At 41.1% G+C, this 17,180-nt stretch overlaps 1 protein-coding gene across 1 annotated transcript in view; it reads right to left on the bottom strand.

The window, feature by feature from the left end:
* Window positions 1-14,927, bottom strand: part of cs (citrate synthase) — a 36,550-nt gene extending 21,623 nt beyond the window's left edge. Inside the window, exons 1-3 of the mRNA XM_061790027.1 lie at window positions 14,735-14,927; window positions 3,820-3,870; window positions 3,173-3,280 (exon numbers count right to left, since the gene is read on the bottom strand). Coding sequence (XP_061646011.1) covers window positions 3,173-3,280; window positions 3,820-3,870; window positions 14,735-14,785 — 210 coding nt within the window. The 5' untranslated portion in view covers window positions 14,786-14,927. The remainder of the gene's footprint in view (window positions 1-3,172; window positions 3,281-3,819; window positions 3,871-14,734) is intronic.
* Between the last annotated feature and the right edge of the window lie 2,253 nt (window positions 14,928-17,180).

Below are 17,180 nucleotides of genomic sequence, written 5' to 3'. Positions count from 1 at the left end.
GCTCAACGTGGTTACGTTACCTACACAAGGGAAGGAGGCCGAAGCGAAGCACACCTATTTGTTTCAAGGAGTGGAAAGATGGCTAGGATGCCAAAGAACACATGCGAAACAAAGAAAAAATGCCAAAAGTGTGGGAGCATTTCAGACTGATATGTTCTCCTAAAAACTATCACGATAAATGATAGTAACAATGTTTTTTTAGGCCACTGATATAATATTACGGCATAATTCAAGTCCATCCTTTTTAAGAGCAATTAAATTTTAATTCTAAATGTAAAACACATTAAAATGTAGATTGCAACTGCATGCTCCCCAAGTAAAATAAAACAGTTCAAGTATCAGCGAACAAAAAGCAATACTATCAATCATTGATGTGCTTTTGTCTTTTTTTTCCCTCCTCCTCCTTTTAAATTTGGCTTCTATAGTATTAACCTGGCCCCCAATGACTCCAAAAAGGGTGGGTACTCTGAACTGCTGTTTGGTGCATAGGCACAAACAACAGTCAGGACCAGTCTCCCCACCCGAAGGCTACCCTCTCGTCCACCGTACAAACGTACAGGCGAGGGGCAATAAGTATACACACACCTGCTCGGCACCTCTCACCACAGGCAACTCCAGAGTGGAAAAGAGTCCAACCCGTCTAAAGAGGACTGGTACCAGAGCCCAAGCCGTGTGTGGAGGCGAACCCGACAAAATCTAGTCGAAACTTCTCAACCTCACACACCAGTTCGGGCTCCTTCCCTGCCAGAGAGGAGACATTTCACATCCCTAGAGCCAGTTTCTGTAGCCGGGGATCAGATTGCAAAGGTCCCCGCCCAGCTCACACTGCCCCCGACCCCTATGGCCCCTCCCACAGGTGGTGAGCCCATGGGAAGGGGTACCCACGTTACCGTTTCGGGCTGTGCCCAGCCGGGCCCCATGGGTGCAGGCCCGGCCACCAGGCGCTCGCCTTCGAGCCCCACCTCCAGGCCTGGCTTCCGAGGGGGCCCCGGTGACCCGCGTCCGGGCAAGGGAAACCTAAATCCATTAATTTTGTTCATCATAGGGGGTTTTGGAGCCATGCTTTGTCTGGTCCTTCACCTCGGACATGTTTGCCATGGGTGACCCTATCAGGGTGTGAAGCCCCAGACAACTTAGCTCCTCGGATTATTGGGACACACAATCCCCTGCACCACGATAAGGTGACGGTTCAAGGAGGGGTTGCTAAAATCATTTAAGTTCATTTTTTTCCCTCATTAATGTACACACAGCACCCCAGGCTGACAGAAAAAAAACGTAATTGTTGAAATATTTTCAGATTTATTAAAAGAAAAACTGAAATATCACACAGCCATAAGTATTCAGACCCTTTGCTGTGACACTCATTTAACTCAGGTGCTGTCCATTTCTTCTGATAATCCTTGAGATGGTTCTACACCTTCATTGGAGTCCAGCTGTGTTTGATTAAACTGATTGGACTGATTAGGAAAGCCACAAACCTGTCTATATAAGACCTTACAGCTCACAGTGCATGCCAGAGCAAATGAGAATCATGAGGTCAAAGGAACTGCCTGAAGAGCTCAGGGACAGAATTGTGGCAAGGCAGAGATCTGGCCAAGGTTACAAAAAAAAAATTTAAAAAAAAAAATTAAACAAAAATAATAATAGTTCTGCTCCACTTGAGGTCCCTAAGAGCACAGTGGCCTCCATAGTCCTTAAATGGAAGACATTTGGGACGACCAGAACCCTTACTAGAGCTGGCCGTCCGTCCAAATTGAACAATCGGGGGAGAAGAGCCTTGGTGAAAGAGGTAAAGAAGAACCCAAAGATCACTGTGGCTGAGCTCCAGAGATGCAGTCGGGAGAAAGTTCTAGAAAGTCAACATCACTGCAGCCCTCCACCAGTTGGGGCTTTATTGCAGAGTGGCCCGACGAAAGCCTCTCCTCAGTGTAAGACACATGAATGCCTGCATGGAGTTTGCTTAAAAAAAACAAAAACAAAAAAAAAAAACCCTGAAGGACTCCAAGATGGTGAGATATAAGATTCTCTGGTCTGATGAGATCAAAATAGAACTTTTTAGCCTTAATTCTAAGCGGTATGTGTGGGAAAAAACAGGCACTGCTCATCACCTGTCCAATACAGTCCCAACAGTGAAGCATGGTGGTAGCAGCATCATGCTGTGGGGTGTTTTTCAGTTGCAGGGACAGGATGACTGGTTACAATCAAAGGAAAGATGAATGCGGCCAGGTACAGGGATATCCTGGACGAAAAACATCTCCAGAGTGCTCCGGACCTCAGACTGGGCCGAGGGTTCACCTTCCAACAATACAATGACCCTAAACACACAGCTAAAATAACACAGGAGTGGCTTCAGAACAACTCTGTGACTGTTCTTGAATGGCCCAGCCAAAGCCCTGACTTAAACCCAATTGACCATCTCTGGAGAGACCTGAAAATGGCTGTCCACCAATGTTCACCATCCAACAGAGAGAAGATCAGCAAGGAGGAATGGCAGAGGATCCCCAAATCCAGGTGTGAAAAACTTGTATCATTCCCAAAAAGACTCATGGCTGTATTAGCTCAAAAGGGTGCTTCTACTAAATACAGAGCAAAGGGTCTGAATACTTATGGCTGTGATATTTCAGTTTTTCTTTTTTAATAAAATCTGCAAAAAATTCAACAATTCATTTTTTTCCTGTCTATATGGGGTGCTGTGTGTACATTGAGGGGAAACATTATTTTCGAAAATGGCTGCAATATAGCGAGTGAAAAATTTAAGGGGATCTGAATAATTTCTGTATCCACTGTACACACACACACTATATAGAATGCTTGGCAGATTTTTTTAAAATTCTTAAATAGTTCAATTTGAGAAATAAGATTTTATTTGATGTGTGGTGTGTGTGTGTTGAGAAAGGGTTACAGATATAGATTTTTATGCACGGGAGAGGGGGGTACATGGCTATAGGTTAAATGGCTGAAAGGGCATGGCACTCTGAAAAGTTTGTGAACCACTGCTTTAATACATTGCCATAGGAAGGATTGAAGTCAACATGCAAAACAATTGTATCATAGAGAATGCTGTAGATTTCCTGGCATGTAGAGAAGATTTTTCCACACACAAAAACAACACTGGATATACTTTATGAAACCTGCGATGGAAATTAAGGTAAAGCGTTAGGGGTCTACTCACCATGTCCACAGTAATCTGCCCTATGTTGGTTTTTCCATACTGCTGCTTAAAGTTTTTGATCCTGCTCTGTTCTTTAGGAATGAGGTCTGACAAAACATCCTTCAGATTCTGTATTTGAAGGGGGAAAAAAACACACTTGAAGAGGAACAAATCAACACATTGGCTAAAAATAGCAAACTCCTAAAATATGACCAGAGGTTCATTAAACGGACTTCTTGCAAACATTTGACTAAAGTATTGATCACTTGCTCTACAAAGGTCAGCACATAATGTTTCACTGAGTAGAAGAACGCTAGTTGGGAAGGTTTAGAGGTCTGCACAGAACTACCCGAATTTCTCATAGTTGACCCAACGTTGGCATTTCTGAAGACTGCAAACTAGTTGAGACTTAACCATAAGTGCCACTGCTGGTTGTTCATTTGCTCAAAGATCAAATTAATAAAATCAATGATTAATCAAATCGATATTCATACACATCCCTAACACCTACGCACCCTGCCATGTAAACAAGTCTTATCAGGATTTATTGATCTTTAGTGTACCACAGTGAACCAAAATGAATGTTATCACATGGTAAATGACAGTTGCCATGCTTATCCTACACCAGTGACCTAATTGCGACAACCCGGGTGGGTGGGGGGACTTACTGTTGTAGAGGCGCTGGCGTTTCTGGCAGCTGTAATTAAGTAGGTGGCATTCTGTGGCACAAAGAAATAATGCATGTTACAATTGTGACACATTGTCCCTTAAGAAAAACGTAAAAACAAACTAAACCGATTTAAACTGCCAATTATTCTTCAAACAGCAATATTTTGTTATCAGACATATTAAAGCATTTTCTGCAAAATCAATAACTTTATTTGTAGTGCACTTGACTGCAACTGAAACAAAGTGCTGTACATAAATACAATCAAACATAAATCAAACAAAAATGCAAATAGTTTAAAGTACTCATCATCATCTCGTGCAACAAAGGAAGTCAAGCTTTTACTGGATCCCACATGGTCAATAAAACAATCAATACGGCATGTAAATTAACAATGATTCTTATCAACCTAATTCTCATTAATATATAATCTTTATTTCATTGAGCAGTCATTTCATAGACGCATCGACAAAGTGTCCCTGTGGGATGCCTATTTTTATTTCAAATTAGTTGTGCTCAGATGTTTGCGTACACTCTTTATAGGAAATACTTTTATTAATTTGGGCCTTTTCTTGCTTTATTTGAACTGTTATCTTTCCAGGGTGGAATGATTATTAAGTTTTTAATTTTTGAAAAAGAAACATTTCAATTTGAGATTTTCGCTAATTTGCAAAAGGTAAAAAAGTAGTCCGCTAAATTCAAGCATTATTTGAGAAGGCCAAGCCCCACTAACATCTCATTTGTGATCATGATTGACTGCAGCTGCTAGTTTTTCTTTGCCCACATAAATGGCCAATGTTCAGAGAATATGAATGAAAATCTACAAAATCTTCTTTCAATCGGTGTTAGAGACTGGATGTTTTATTACCAAACAAGGCTGTTGGGTCTTTGTAAATCACAATGGCAACAGAAAATCCCCTGGTGAGCCTGATCAAAGGTTTTGGCTTGATAACATACAAGTTCATGCACATGGCATTTACTGAAAAAAATAAAATAAATAAAAAAATTAATTGATGTGGCTGTTTCAACTAGATCATTAGGAGACAGTTGTAAAAAAAAAGAAAAAAAGAAAAAAAAAAAAGACAAGCCGCAACACTTTTGGAACAAAGGTATTTGGAGTGATGATACTAACATTAAACTTTATGGCCAGTAGTGCTTGGAAAAACTCATTTGCCGATCAAATTAATTCACAAATTTCAAGGACAAAACAGATCCCGAATCAGAATTTTTGCATTTAAATGTAAACGGTTGAAATTACATATTTGAAACAAATTAAATTTCGTATTTTATTCTAACAGGCGCTGCAATGAAGTAAAGTCATCCGGTCACATCCTTTGTTTACTTCCGCTGCCATTTGGACTTACTGCACATGTGCAGTTGTACAGTAGCCACTGTACCGTATCATACGTATCATGGTACCGGCTCCTCTGAGACAAGAATCTCAATGGAACGACGTGTCCGATGAGGAGCAGCTGCACGAATTTTCTTTAATCTCCTGAGACAACACTCTCCTTCGCTTCCTCTGGTCCATGTTTAGTGTGGGCAAGTGCACTAAATGCATGCTCTATTGGGTTAAGGTCCAGTGATGGCCTTAGCCGGTCGAAGACCTTCCAATTTTTCCCCCTGATGAAGTCCTTTGTCGTGTTGGCAGTGTGTTTTGGGTCATTGTCTTGTTGCATGATGAAGCTTCTCCCGATTAGTTTGGATGCATGTTTCTGTAAATTGCCAGACAAAATGGTTTTGGCAACTTCAGAATTCATTCTGCTGCTACAATCATTAGTTACATCATCAATAAAGACTAGTGACCCCGTTCCAGAAGCAGCCATGCAAGCCCAAGTCATGACATTACCTCCACCATGCTTCAGAGATGAGCTTGTGTGTTTTGAATCATAAGCAGATCCTTTCTTTCTCCATACTTTCCATCACTTTGGTAGAGGTTAATCTTGGTCTCATCAGTCCAGAAAACTTTATTCCAAAACTTTTGTGGCTCATCTCTCTACTCTTTGCAAAATCTGATGAGTGGTTTGCATCTTGTGGTATGGCCTGTAGATTTCTTCTCTCGAAGTCTTCTCCGAACAGTGGATTGTGACACCTTCACCCCTGCCCTGTGGAGCTTGGCAGTGATGTCACTGACCGTTGTCTTTGGGTGTTTCTTCACAGGTCTCACAATGTTTCTGTCAACTACTGTTGATGCCCTTGGCCGACCTGTTTGATGTCTGTTGCTCAGTACACCAGTGGTTTCTATTTTTCAGGACATTCCAAATTTTTGTATTGGCTATGCCCAATGTTTGTGCAACAGCTCTGATCGATTTTCCCTAGTCTCTCAGCTTCAAACTGGTTTGCTTTTCTCCCATAGACAGCTCTATCGTCTTCATGTTTGCTTAACAGCAAATGCAATTTTCACATTTGAACTCAAAAGCAAAAAAACAAGCACTGATGTTGAAGCAATCAACCTAAAGGCAACACCTGAGCAACTAGAAACACTCGTCAGTTATATGTTCCAATACCTTTGCTCATTTGAAAAGTGGGTGGGTTCAAACAAAAAGGTGCTCTGTCCTGAGTTGTTTAAGACATCTAGATGTAAATACCATGAAATAAAAGCTGTAATTCTGAACTTTTGTCTCATATTCAGCTTTTGATCTGACACCCAAATGTCTTCAGTATACAACAAAAACAAAGGAATTGACCTTGTCTTTGCAATACTTTTGGAGGGGACTTTATATTAAGAGAGCAAGAGATTACAAAAATACTGTACAAATAAAAATCCGCAATATAGCGGGACCGCAAAGCAACAACCGTCATATAGCAGATGATTACAGTATCTGTACTCCAAGTTGCAGGGACTCATTGCTCCAGGATTTGGACTCATTGTTTCCAGACGTGCATCCAGGAACTCTCATAGACTCAGGTGTAAAATGATCTAGGAGCTATATAATGTTCCATGTCATGTTCAACGTTTGAAAAAAATTTTAAATCAAAAGGTAAAGAGTAACATGGAACATTTAAGATTGAAAAAATTCTGTTTGGTTTTATTTCGTGATATACATCAATAGACTGATATGAAAAAAAATGATCACGATAGGTTTTTTTCCCCATTGCGTCCAGCCCTACCGTGAAAGCAAAATCATGTTTGTCAACTTCCATGATTCTTGCTCAATTCTCAAGATTTAAAATTGTCGTATTCAATGAATAAGTGTTGAAACGGTGAAAGCATTTTTTTTTTTATAGTTGAACTATTATACTTGACTTGCGATTTCAAAATTAGTTATCCATCGATTTGTTGAATATATGTAATACTATGATGAAGGGATGAAACATTTCTATGGTATGTTTTAAGATAGCATATGTTTTACCATGCCTGCGCCCAATAATACGGTGCGCCTTATGCATGTTAAAGACAGAAATAGACCGTAACTGAGACTGCGCCTTTTAATGCGGTGTGCCTTATGGTCGCGAAAATACGGTAAGTGGTTCCAGTATGTAGTTGTGCACTTTTGTGACGCGCCCCCTTCATGAATGTATTCCAAATAATTTTGCAGAACCCTAAGAACAAACAGCAGCTATTAAGTTGCCAGATAACGCACATACAGTATCTCTGTATCATGTCAGAAAATAAAACGGTATTATTGTGGTCAGCATAATATGGTAGAGTCCTATATCAGTTACTGACACTATACAGCACTCTTGTGTGCCACATTGACTGTCCAACTGAGGTTGCATTTCTGATTTTTTTTCCTAATCGGCAGCACATTATTTAATAATATAGATTATTAAAATTTATTAATTGATTCACAATCATTTGCGTCTGTATCTCAAAGCATCCAAGACTTTCTCCAAACCCTTGTAGTAAAAAAGCAACGCCTCCTGCATGCTACCTCTCAAGGTCAAGTTACAACGACTGAAGGCGTAGTGACAGTTGGCTTTGGACTCCCACTGGCATGATGAGTAGACTTTACACCAATCTGATCGGTTTGAGCGGTATCGGCCGATATTTAGCATTTTATGCTGATCGGCTTTAATGTCATGATTCGCCGATCCGATCAATGCTCCGCAAAAGACATTTACTCCGCGTCGTCATCGTGTACAGTATATCTGAACCCAAAAGCTAGTTTATTTTTTGCCTTGTCGTGCGTCTTTTAACGTAGTACTGTAAATATCTGAGCACCAATAAAGTTATTAAAAAAATAATAACTGCAGTGTGTGACAGACAACACGTCTGAGACGGACAACATGTAATGCGTGGATCAGATGACAAGACAAATTTGCGCTTTCACGATTGCACTATGTCAGACTACTGCAATAAAATCTTGTATTCCGATACCACCGCATCCCATTTTTTACGATCATTGTGTTTTATCTTGTCAACTCAAACGCAATCGGATACACGTTACCATGGCGACGACAACAAGAGTGGATCGCGATGACAGTATTATAAAAACAAAATGGGGGGAAAACGTGTTGGTGGTCACCGGTGCTCGGGAGAGGACATTCTTTTAAGGATTGCTTGAGGTATGTTCACTTACTTTAATACGATACAGCTCGCAAGCAGGCAACAAAACGTTATGTTGCCTAGCAAGCTACTGCTAGCACTAACGGTTGTACCGGCATTCTGTCGAATCATGCTCCAAGGTTATGGTGTGGGTGAAGTAATTTAATTACAATAAAGTAATTTAATTACAGTAAGTTAGCACCCATTATTTCTGTCATGTTGTAATGTTGGTTTGACCTCACTAATTACAATACATGACCTGACTAGAGCAGTGATTTCCAACCTTAATGGAGCCAAGGAACATATTTTACAATTAAAAAAATCTCACGGCACACCAACAAACAAAAATGTCACAAAAAGTGGAGACATTAATTACTGTATGTACTTCATGCCATCTAACAGAAGACCATTCATTTGTTCTGTCTGTCACTATGCCTCACTGGCATAACTAGATGAACAAAGATACATCATTTATTGTAAATATATTTTTTGAGCAATTAAGTACACAAGTATATATAGTAAATGAACAGGTCATTTTAATAGACACATTGTTCCATCTTGTGATAGGATCGGTGATCGGTTATCAGTTTTTTAAACTCGGTGATCGGCCCCAAAAATCCTGATCGTGTAAAGCCTAATGATGAGTAACTACAAACTGGTTGAAGATGATGACTCTCGAGGGTCAGCCAAAACAAAAGGTAGAAGTGACGTCACCACACACAGCAGATGTGAGATTACATAGCAGCCCAGGAGTGGCATAAATATCGAGCATTAGTCATCGCCCACTTCCTGGGAGGAGGAACACATCACAAAAGGACATGAACAACTTGTTTGTGCAACATAAGTTGTGTTTAAACAAACTACCATTTCCTGACAAGGACATTTATTTAAATCAACTGGAGAGAGTCCCAGGCATCCACAATGGGGAAGACCTTTATTACAACCTCTTTTTTTTTTTTTTTTACATTTGAATCTTTTTTTTAAACATAGTTTTACCTCAGCACACGATTAAATAAAACACACTGAAACTTATTTACATTTTTTTTTTAAAGTGTTCCCAATTAAATGTTCTCACTCTATCGCCGTCAATAAGTGGGAGACTGAGATTGTATAACATCACTTTGAGGAAACGACAAACTCTTGCTCGCAGTTCTCCAAATGAGAGAAAGTGTGCTTGCTTCAAGCTTCCAGTTAGGCCTCTCACGATGATTTTTAAGACAATATATTTTCCCAAAACCATCACGAATTATTCATTCATTCATCCATCTTCCGTTCCGCTTCTTATAGTTTTTTTAATACCTCTGAAACCTTTAAATAAGGCCTGTCATTTTTTTTTTATTTATAATTATTTTTTTAAATCAGTATTGTTATTACTATAACTTCCTGTCTTTTTTCTCAATTACATTGTTTTTCCTTAGTGTGATATGGATCCCCTGGGTCTGAAATAAAGAATAAAGAGCTAAAAGACTGTGCGTGTCGCTGTAGTCAACTATTGGCTGAATAACATGTGCCACTGAGGTTACGCTTAATGAACAGTAAACGTTTTTGTGTTTGTGTTAATTGGGAACAAACACACACAACAACTTGGCACTGATGTTACGAATATTCCACAGTGGAGCGAGCTGTTTATCTCCTTAACTCTCTAGCTCGCAGGCTGACTTGTTAGCACACGAGTTAGCTCACAGCGGGGCAAGAGGACAACAAACGTAACTTTCCCTTAAGTGCCTCTGTTGTGTGCATCTACGTGCTGCACATGGAGCAAGACTGGAGTATTGGACGCAGCCAACACCGGCAAGCGTGTACCAGTCCGCTGGCATTCCATGAGCCCACTACCAGCCAAAGACACAGCCGTCCAACTGTCGGCTCACTGTGTGATCCGCAAGCCGGCTCACCACAACAACGACAATTTATCGAGTCCGGAAAAACTACTGTGTCCATTTTATTTATCAACCAATAAGTCGATATAGTAATTATCGGGACAGGCTTACTTCCTGTTACATTTCACTTTAAAGCTGACACAAAAAAAATACATAAATAAAGCTGACACATAAAACAAAAGAAATGAAACATTGCATGGCTCAGGTGGTAGAGTGGTCGTTTCCCAACCCAAAGGTTGTGAGTTCCCTCAGCCCTTGTGACCATGTCGAAGTTTCCTTGAGCAAGATACTGAACGCCAAGTGGCTCCTGATGCTGAGTAAACAGTAGGTGAATGAGGAGACAGTGTTAAAGCGCTTTGACGACCTTGACGGTAGATGAGTGACAGTGATATCCCATTTGTCTAACAAAAGTCCACTAGCTTACTGCTAACAAAATCCGAAACGCCATGGACAGGCTAACAGTTATTAGCATAGATGCTACTGTAATTATAAAGCTTTAAACAACTTATACTTTAACACACGGAGCAGCAATACATACAAAAATTATAAATACAGGCATATATTTGCTCAGCTCTGTGGGAACTATGATAATACTATTGCGGCCTACAGTATTAGTTAGGGACTTTCTCTGCCTCTCCTAGCCCTTAATTATATGGGGAGAGAGATGTCTCAAAATTATTTGCATTTGTTTTTCAAATCCACAAATATATCCGCGATTCACAGGTGTGTTTTTCAACTCCACAAATTATTTGCACGTGTTTTTCAAATCCACAAATATAGCCGCGATTTACACACGTTTTTCATATCCACAAATTTGCAAGTTTTTTAATGTGTGTGCATTTATCATGAGGTATCATTTGTAAATATTAAATTTTGCTTGTGAATTGCTGTTGGTATGTTTTTGGAAGGTGCATTTATTTTTGAGACAAACATAACGCAGTTTCAAGTAGGGGGGAAATTATTGTTTTTTTTTTAAATTAAAAAAAGTGTGGGAAGGTCCTCCATCCATCCGCTAGGCGGCAGTGTTGCAGTCTCCTTTGAGATCATAGACTATATGATGTACAGTGGCTGAAATAAGTATTTAACAGGTCACCATTTTTGTCACTACATATATTTCCAAACTTGCTATTGACATGAAATTTTCACCAGATGTTGGGAACAACCCAAGTAACCCATACACACAAAGAAAGTAGAACAAATAAGCTCAGAAATTAAATTGTGTGTAATCATGTGAAATGACACAGGGGAAAAGTATTGAACACGGCAACTGGTATTTAATACTTTGTACAAAAGCCTCTGTTTGCAATGACAGGTTCAAGACGGCCAATGCGACAGAATGCATTAGTGTTCCCTCGTTTATCGCGGGGGTTACGTTCCAAAAATAACCTGCGACAGGTGAAATCCACGAAGTAGGCAACTTTATTTTTTACAATTATTATACAACCCCAACTCCAACGAAGTTGGGACATTGTGTTAAAAAAAACAGAATACAATGATTTACAAATCATGTTCAACCTATATTTAATTGAATACACTGCAAAGACAAGATATTTAATGTTCAAACTGACAAACCTTATTGTTTTTAGCAAATAATCATTAACTTAGAATTGTATGGCTGCAACATGTTCCAAAAAAGCTGGCACAGGTGGCAAGAAAGACTGAGAAAGTTGAGGAATGCGCAAACACCTGTTTGGAACATCCCACAGGTGAACAGGTGGGTGCCATGATTGGGTATAAAAGGAGCTTCCTTTTATACTTCCAAGCAAAAGATGGGGCGAGGTTCACCTCTTTGTGAACAAGTGCGTGAGAAAATAGTCGAACAGTTTAAGGGCAATGTTCCTCAACGTACAATTGCAAGAAATTTAGGGATTGCATCATCATCAAAAGGTTCAGAGAATCTGGAGAAATCACTGCATGTAAGTGTCAAGGCCGAAAACAAACATCGAATGCCCGTGACCTTCGATCCCTCACGCGGCACTGCATCAAAAACCGACATCAATGTGTAAATGATATCACCACATGGGCTCAGGAACACTTCAGAAAACCAATGTCAGTAAATACAGTTTGCCGCTACATCCATAAGTGCAACTTGAAACTCTACTATGCAAAGCAAAAGCCATTTATCAACAACACCCAGAAACGCCGCCGGCTTCTCCGGGCCCGAGCTCATCTAAGATGGACTGATGCAAAGTAGAAAAGTGTTCTGTGTTCCGCATTTCAAATTGTGTTTGGAAATTGTGGACGTTGTGTCCTCCGGGCCAAAAAGGAAAAAAAACATCCGGACTGTTATGGACGCAAAGTTCAAAAGCCAGCATCTGTGATCGTATGGGGCTATGTTAGTGCCAATGGCCTGGGTAACTTACACACCTGTGAAGGCACCATTAATGCTGAAGGGTACATACAGGTTTTGTAGAAATATATGCTGCCATCCAAGCAACGTCTTTTTCACGGACGCCCCTGTTTATTTCAGCAAGACAATGCCAAACCACATTCTGCATGTGTTACTACAGCGTGGCTTCGTAGTAAAAGAGTGCGGGTACTAGACTGGCCTGCCTGCAGTCCAGACCTGTCTCCCATTGAAAATGTGTGGCGCATTATGAAGCGTAAAATACTACAACGGAGACCCCGGACTGTTGAACAGCTGAACCTGTACATCAAGCAAGAATGGGAAAGAATTCCACCTACAAAGCTTCAACAATTAGTGTCCTCAGTTCCCAAACGTTTATTGAATGTTGTTAAAAGAAAAGGTGATGTAACACAGTGGTAAACATGACCCTGTCCCAACTTTTTTGGAACGTGTTGCAGCCATAAAATTCTAAGTTAATGATTATTTGCTAAAAACAAAGTTTATCAGTTAGAACATTAAATATCTTGCCTTTGTAGTGTATTCAATTAAATATAAGTCAAACTTGATTTGCAAATCATTTTATTCTGTTTTTATTTATGTTTAACAACGTCCCAACTTCATTGGAATTGGGGTTGTACTAGAGTACTCACTGTTTTCCTTGTGACAACAGTACCTGCTAATTCCAGGTCATTTTTGAAGCTCTCCAACTGGTGGTCCTTGGCTCTTGGACAACTCTTCTGATTATTCTTTGCACTTCACTGTCAGAAATCTTGTGAGGAGCGCCTGATTGAGGCAAAATTATGGTGGTATGACTGGCTTTCCACGTACGAATTATGGCCCCAACCGTGCAACGTTTCAGAAGCTTAGATATGCTCCTGTAACCAATGCCTTCATTATGTTTTGCAACAATTAGTTTGCGATGGTCTTGAGACAGCTCTCGGCACTTACCCATCATGAGATATGTCTTGACTCACCTTGGCAATGAGACCTGTTTGTAGGCCATCAATTAGGACTGAACCATCTGATATTCATTTGCACTGACAAGGGGCTGGATTGCTGTTTGAATATTGATATATTTTAGGTGTTCTCTTGGCTTTCCGTGCCTTTTTGCACCGCCCCGTCTTGTGTTCAATATTTTTTCCCGTGTCATTTCACATTATTACACAACTTAATTTCTGATCTTATTTGTTCTACTTTCTTTGTATGTATGGATTACTTGGGTTGTTCCCAACATCTGGTGAAAATTTCATGTCAATAGCACCTTTGGAAATATATTTACTGAGAAAAATAGTGGCATGTTAAATACTTATTTCAGCTGCTGTATATATCGGACTTTTTTTTAGACAAAGGTCATCTGGGAATTTTTTCTATTGTGGACCACTGCAGTTTTTTACAACATAATAAGAGACCAGTGGATTTTACTAGTTTTGTCTGATATGAGGTAATTCATTAAATGTTGAGGTCAGTGGAGTAAAACAGTAGGTTGAAAGGTGGAAGAAGGTTGCGGTCAACGCAGATAGTCAAGGCGCTCCGTAATTTTTAGAGCAGACGCATTAGACGCCCTCTGGCGATTCAATTTTTAAATATACCGGTAACCCACTACTACAAATGTACGACTCGTCAAATGTAGTAAAACACTCCCTGCTGGTTTTACAGTAGAAATAGGCACTGTAACACTTCTAAACATGCTTTAATAATTTAAAGTTTCAAATAGACCATTTAGAGGATCTTACCACAGGATTAGAGTAAGTAAATGGAAATTTTACAGTGAAGGTCAACATGGTGGTGGAGAATTCTTAAGGGTGTCACAGCACTGCGAGTCTCAAATTACAACACTAGTTAAAATCGTTCACTATGGTTCACACAAAGAGAGGAGACTTGCCAATCTATTTCACAAAGTCTGCCCTTTACATAGCTTAACTTGAACCAACATGTGCCGCCTGTGATTGTTCATTAAGGAACAAACACGACCTGGTAATATTAAGACAACTCAAAACAATTAAAACTGCGTCAATAAATTACATCGAACATTCATGGTTATTACGAGTCTCTCTATAGCATTTAATCCATGACGGTGACCACCGTTGTCTCACAATGTGGTCGGCGGAGCTAACATTAGCTACCTTGTCGTTAGCCTGCTAACTTCGGCTTGACGGCTTAAGCGAAGGTGATAAAGTAACATGGCCGCGCACGTTGCCCTTACCTTTGAATTAAGGAGTTTAGGCGCTAGCCTGCTGACAGTCAGGAACGACATTATGCCTGTATGAAATGTTCTTCTGGTGTGTTCTCAGTAGATCAGGAAGCCGCTACCGGTGCACCGCGGAGCCACTTGAAGGTGCCCCTCCACAGAACAGAAGGTTGAAGTGGGATTCAGGCCCACAAGTAGCATCGATGTTGATTGGACGATCAACCGGAAAAATGTAGGTGGGTAGAGGGCTGTGATTGGCTAGGGTACCGATGGGCCAATGCTCATTGACGGTGTTTATGACGATATCCGAATTTGACTGTAGTTCAAGATCTGCCTGTCAAAAGTTATTTTCCTTTTCCTCAACAATTCACAATGCTGATATTTGACAATGCGAAATGGATCACATAACACAAAAAGTGCCTTTACTAATTTCTTAGTTCCTGACATGACTAATAGATATGACACAGATTCAAGCTTCTGTTAATTAAAAAAAAAATGTAATTTTTGATTTTCATTTTTCTTTCTTTCTTCCTTCATATATATATATATATCTATCCATTTTCTGAGCCGCTTCTCCTCACTAGGGTCGCGGGCGTGCTGGAGCCTATCCCAGCTGTCATGGGGCAGGAGGCGGGGTACACCCTGAACTGGTTGCCAGCCAATCGCAGGGCACATACAAACAAACAACATTCGCACCTATGGGCAATTTAGAGTCCCCAATTAATGCATGTTTATGGGATGTGGGAGGAAACCAGAGTGCCCGGAGAAAACCCACGAAGGCACGGGGAGAACATGCAAACTCCAGACAGGCGGGACTGGGGATTGAACCCCGCTCCTCATAACTGTGAAGCTGATGCTCTCACCACTCGCCCACCGTGTGTGTGTGTGTGTGTGTGTGTGTGTGTGTGTGTGTGTGTGTGTGTGTGTGTGTGTGTGTGTGTGTGTGTGTGTGTGTGTGTGTGTGTGTGTGTGTGTGTGTCCCCTCCAAAAGTATTGGAACGGCAAGGTAAATTCCTTTGTTTTTGTTGTACGCTGAAGACATTTGGGTTTCAGATCAAAAGATGAATGTGAGACAGAAATTCAGAATTCCAGCTTTCATTTCATGGTATTTACATCGAGATAAGCTGTGTGGAAAATGTATTTATTTATTTACTTAAAAGTACAGTGGCGGCATGGTGGACGACTGCTTAGCACATCAGACTCACAGTTCTGAGGACACGGGTTCAAATCCGGCCCCGCCTGTGTGGAGTTTGCATGTTCTCCCCGTGCCTGTGTGAGTTTTCTCCGGGTACTCCGGTTTCCTCCCACATCTCAAAAACATGCACGGTGGGTTAATTGAAGACTCTAAATTTTCTGTAGGTATGAATGTGAGTGCAAATGGTTGTTTGTTTATATGTGCCCTACAATTGGCTGGCAACCAGTTCAGGGTGTACCCCGCCTCCTGCCCGCAGTCAGCTGGGATAGGCTCCAGCATACCCGCAACCCTAGCGAGGATAAGCGGTGTAGAAAACTGATGGATGGAAAGTACAGTACCAACTGGGGCATGTTGTTCAAGTAATCTGAGGGCCCCGCTACTGAGCCTACTCTGTTTTTGAAAACATCCATTTCTAGAGCGCTTGGCCTCATTACTCAGAATCAGAATCCTCTTTATTTGCCAAGTATGTCAAAAACACACAAGGAATTTGTCTCCGGAAGTTGGAGCCACTCTAGTATGACAACAGGTCTTGAGAGACTGTAATTCATTGGAACTTGAAGGTCTCGATGGTTGACACAGAGCAGCTGGACAGCGTGAGGGGCAGCTGCGGCGAAGGATGCCTCCTGAAGTCCATGATCGTCTCTATAGTCTTGAGTGTGTTCAGCTCCAGGTTGTGTTGGCATCGAAGCTCCAGCCGCTCCACTTCCTGTCGATATGCAGACTCGTCACCGTCTTTGATGAGGCTGATGACTGTGGTGTCGTCTGCAAACTTCAGGAGTTTGACAGCCGTTGCGTTGAGGTGCAGTCGTTCATGTAGAGAGAGAAGAGCAGCGGAGAAAGGACACATCCTTGGGGCACCCCAGTACTGGTGGTGCGTGTGGATGAGGTGGTGTCCCCTACCCTCACCTGCTGTGTCCTGTCCGTCAGGAAGCTGTAAATCCATTGGCAGATGGCAGGCGAGACGCTGTGCTGTAGAAGCTTGGCGGAGAGAAGTTTGGGGATGATGGTGTTGAACGCAGAGCTGAAGTCCACGAACATGATCCTCACTAGTGTTGGGCATCGAGATTCGAGGCTTTCACGATGTGGAGAAGTCTGACGTACTCCCTCCTGCTCCGAGCCACAACCTACACCACGCGGAACTTCAGTTAAGACAATTGGGTGAGTGAAACAATAAAACATGCCAACATTGAGGCAGCTAACAAGTTAAACGGTGGGTTGCACTCTTACCAACGTAAGAGCTGATGACAGATGCAAAAATAAAATATA

The sequence above is a fragment of the Phyllopteryx taeniolatus genome, chromosome 1 (assembly GCF_024500385.1).
Source record: "Phyllopteryx taeniolatus isolate TA_2022b chromosome 1, UOR_Ptae_1.2, whole genome shotgun sequence".
Taxonomy (NCBI): domain Eukaryota; kingdom Metazoa; phylum Chordata; class Actinopteri; order Syngnathiformes; family Syngnathidae; genus Phyllopteryx; species Phyllopteryx taeniolatus.
The sequence above is the reverse complement of the archived record's forward strand: the minus strand, read 5'-3'. Positions and strand labels throughout refer to the sequence as shown.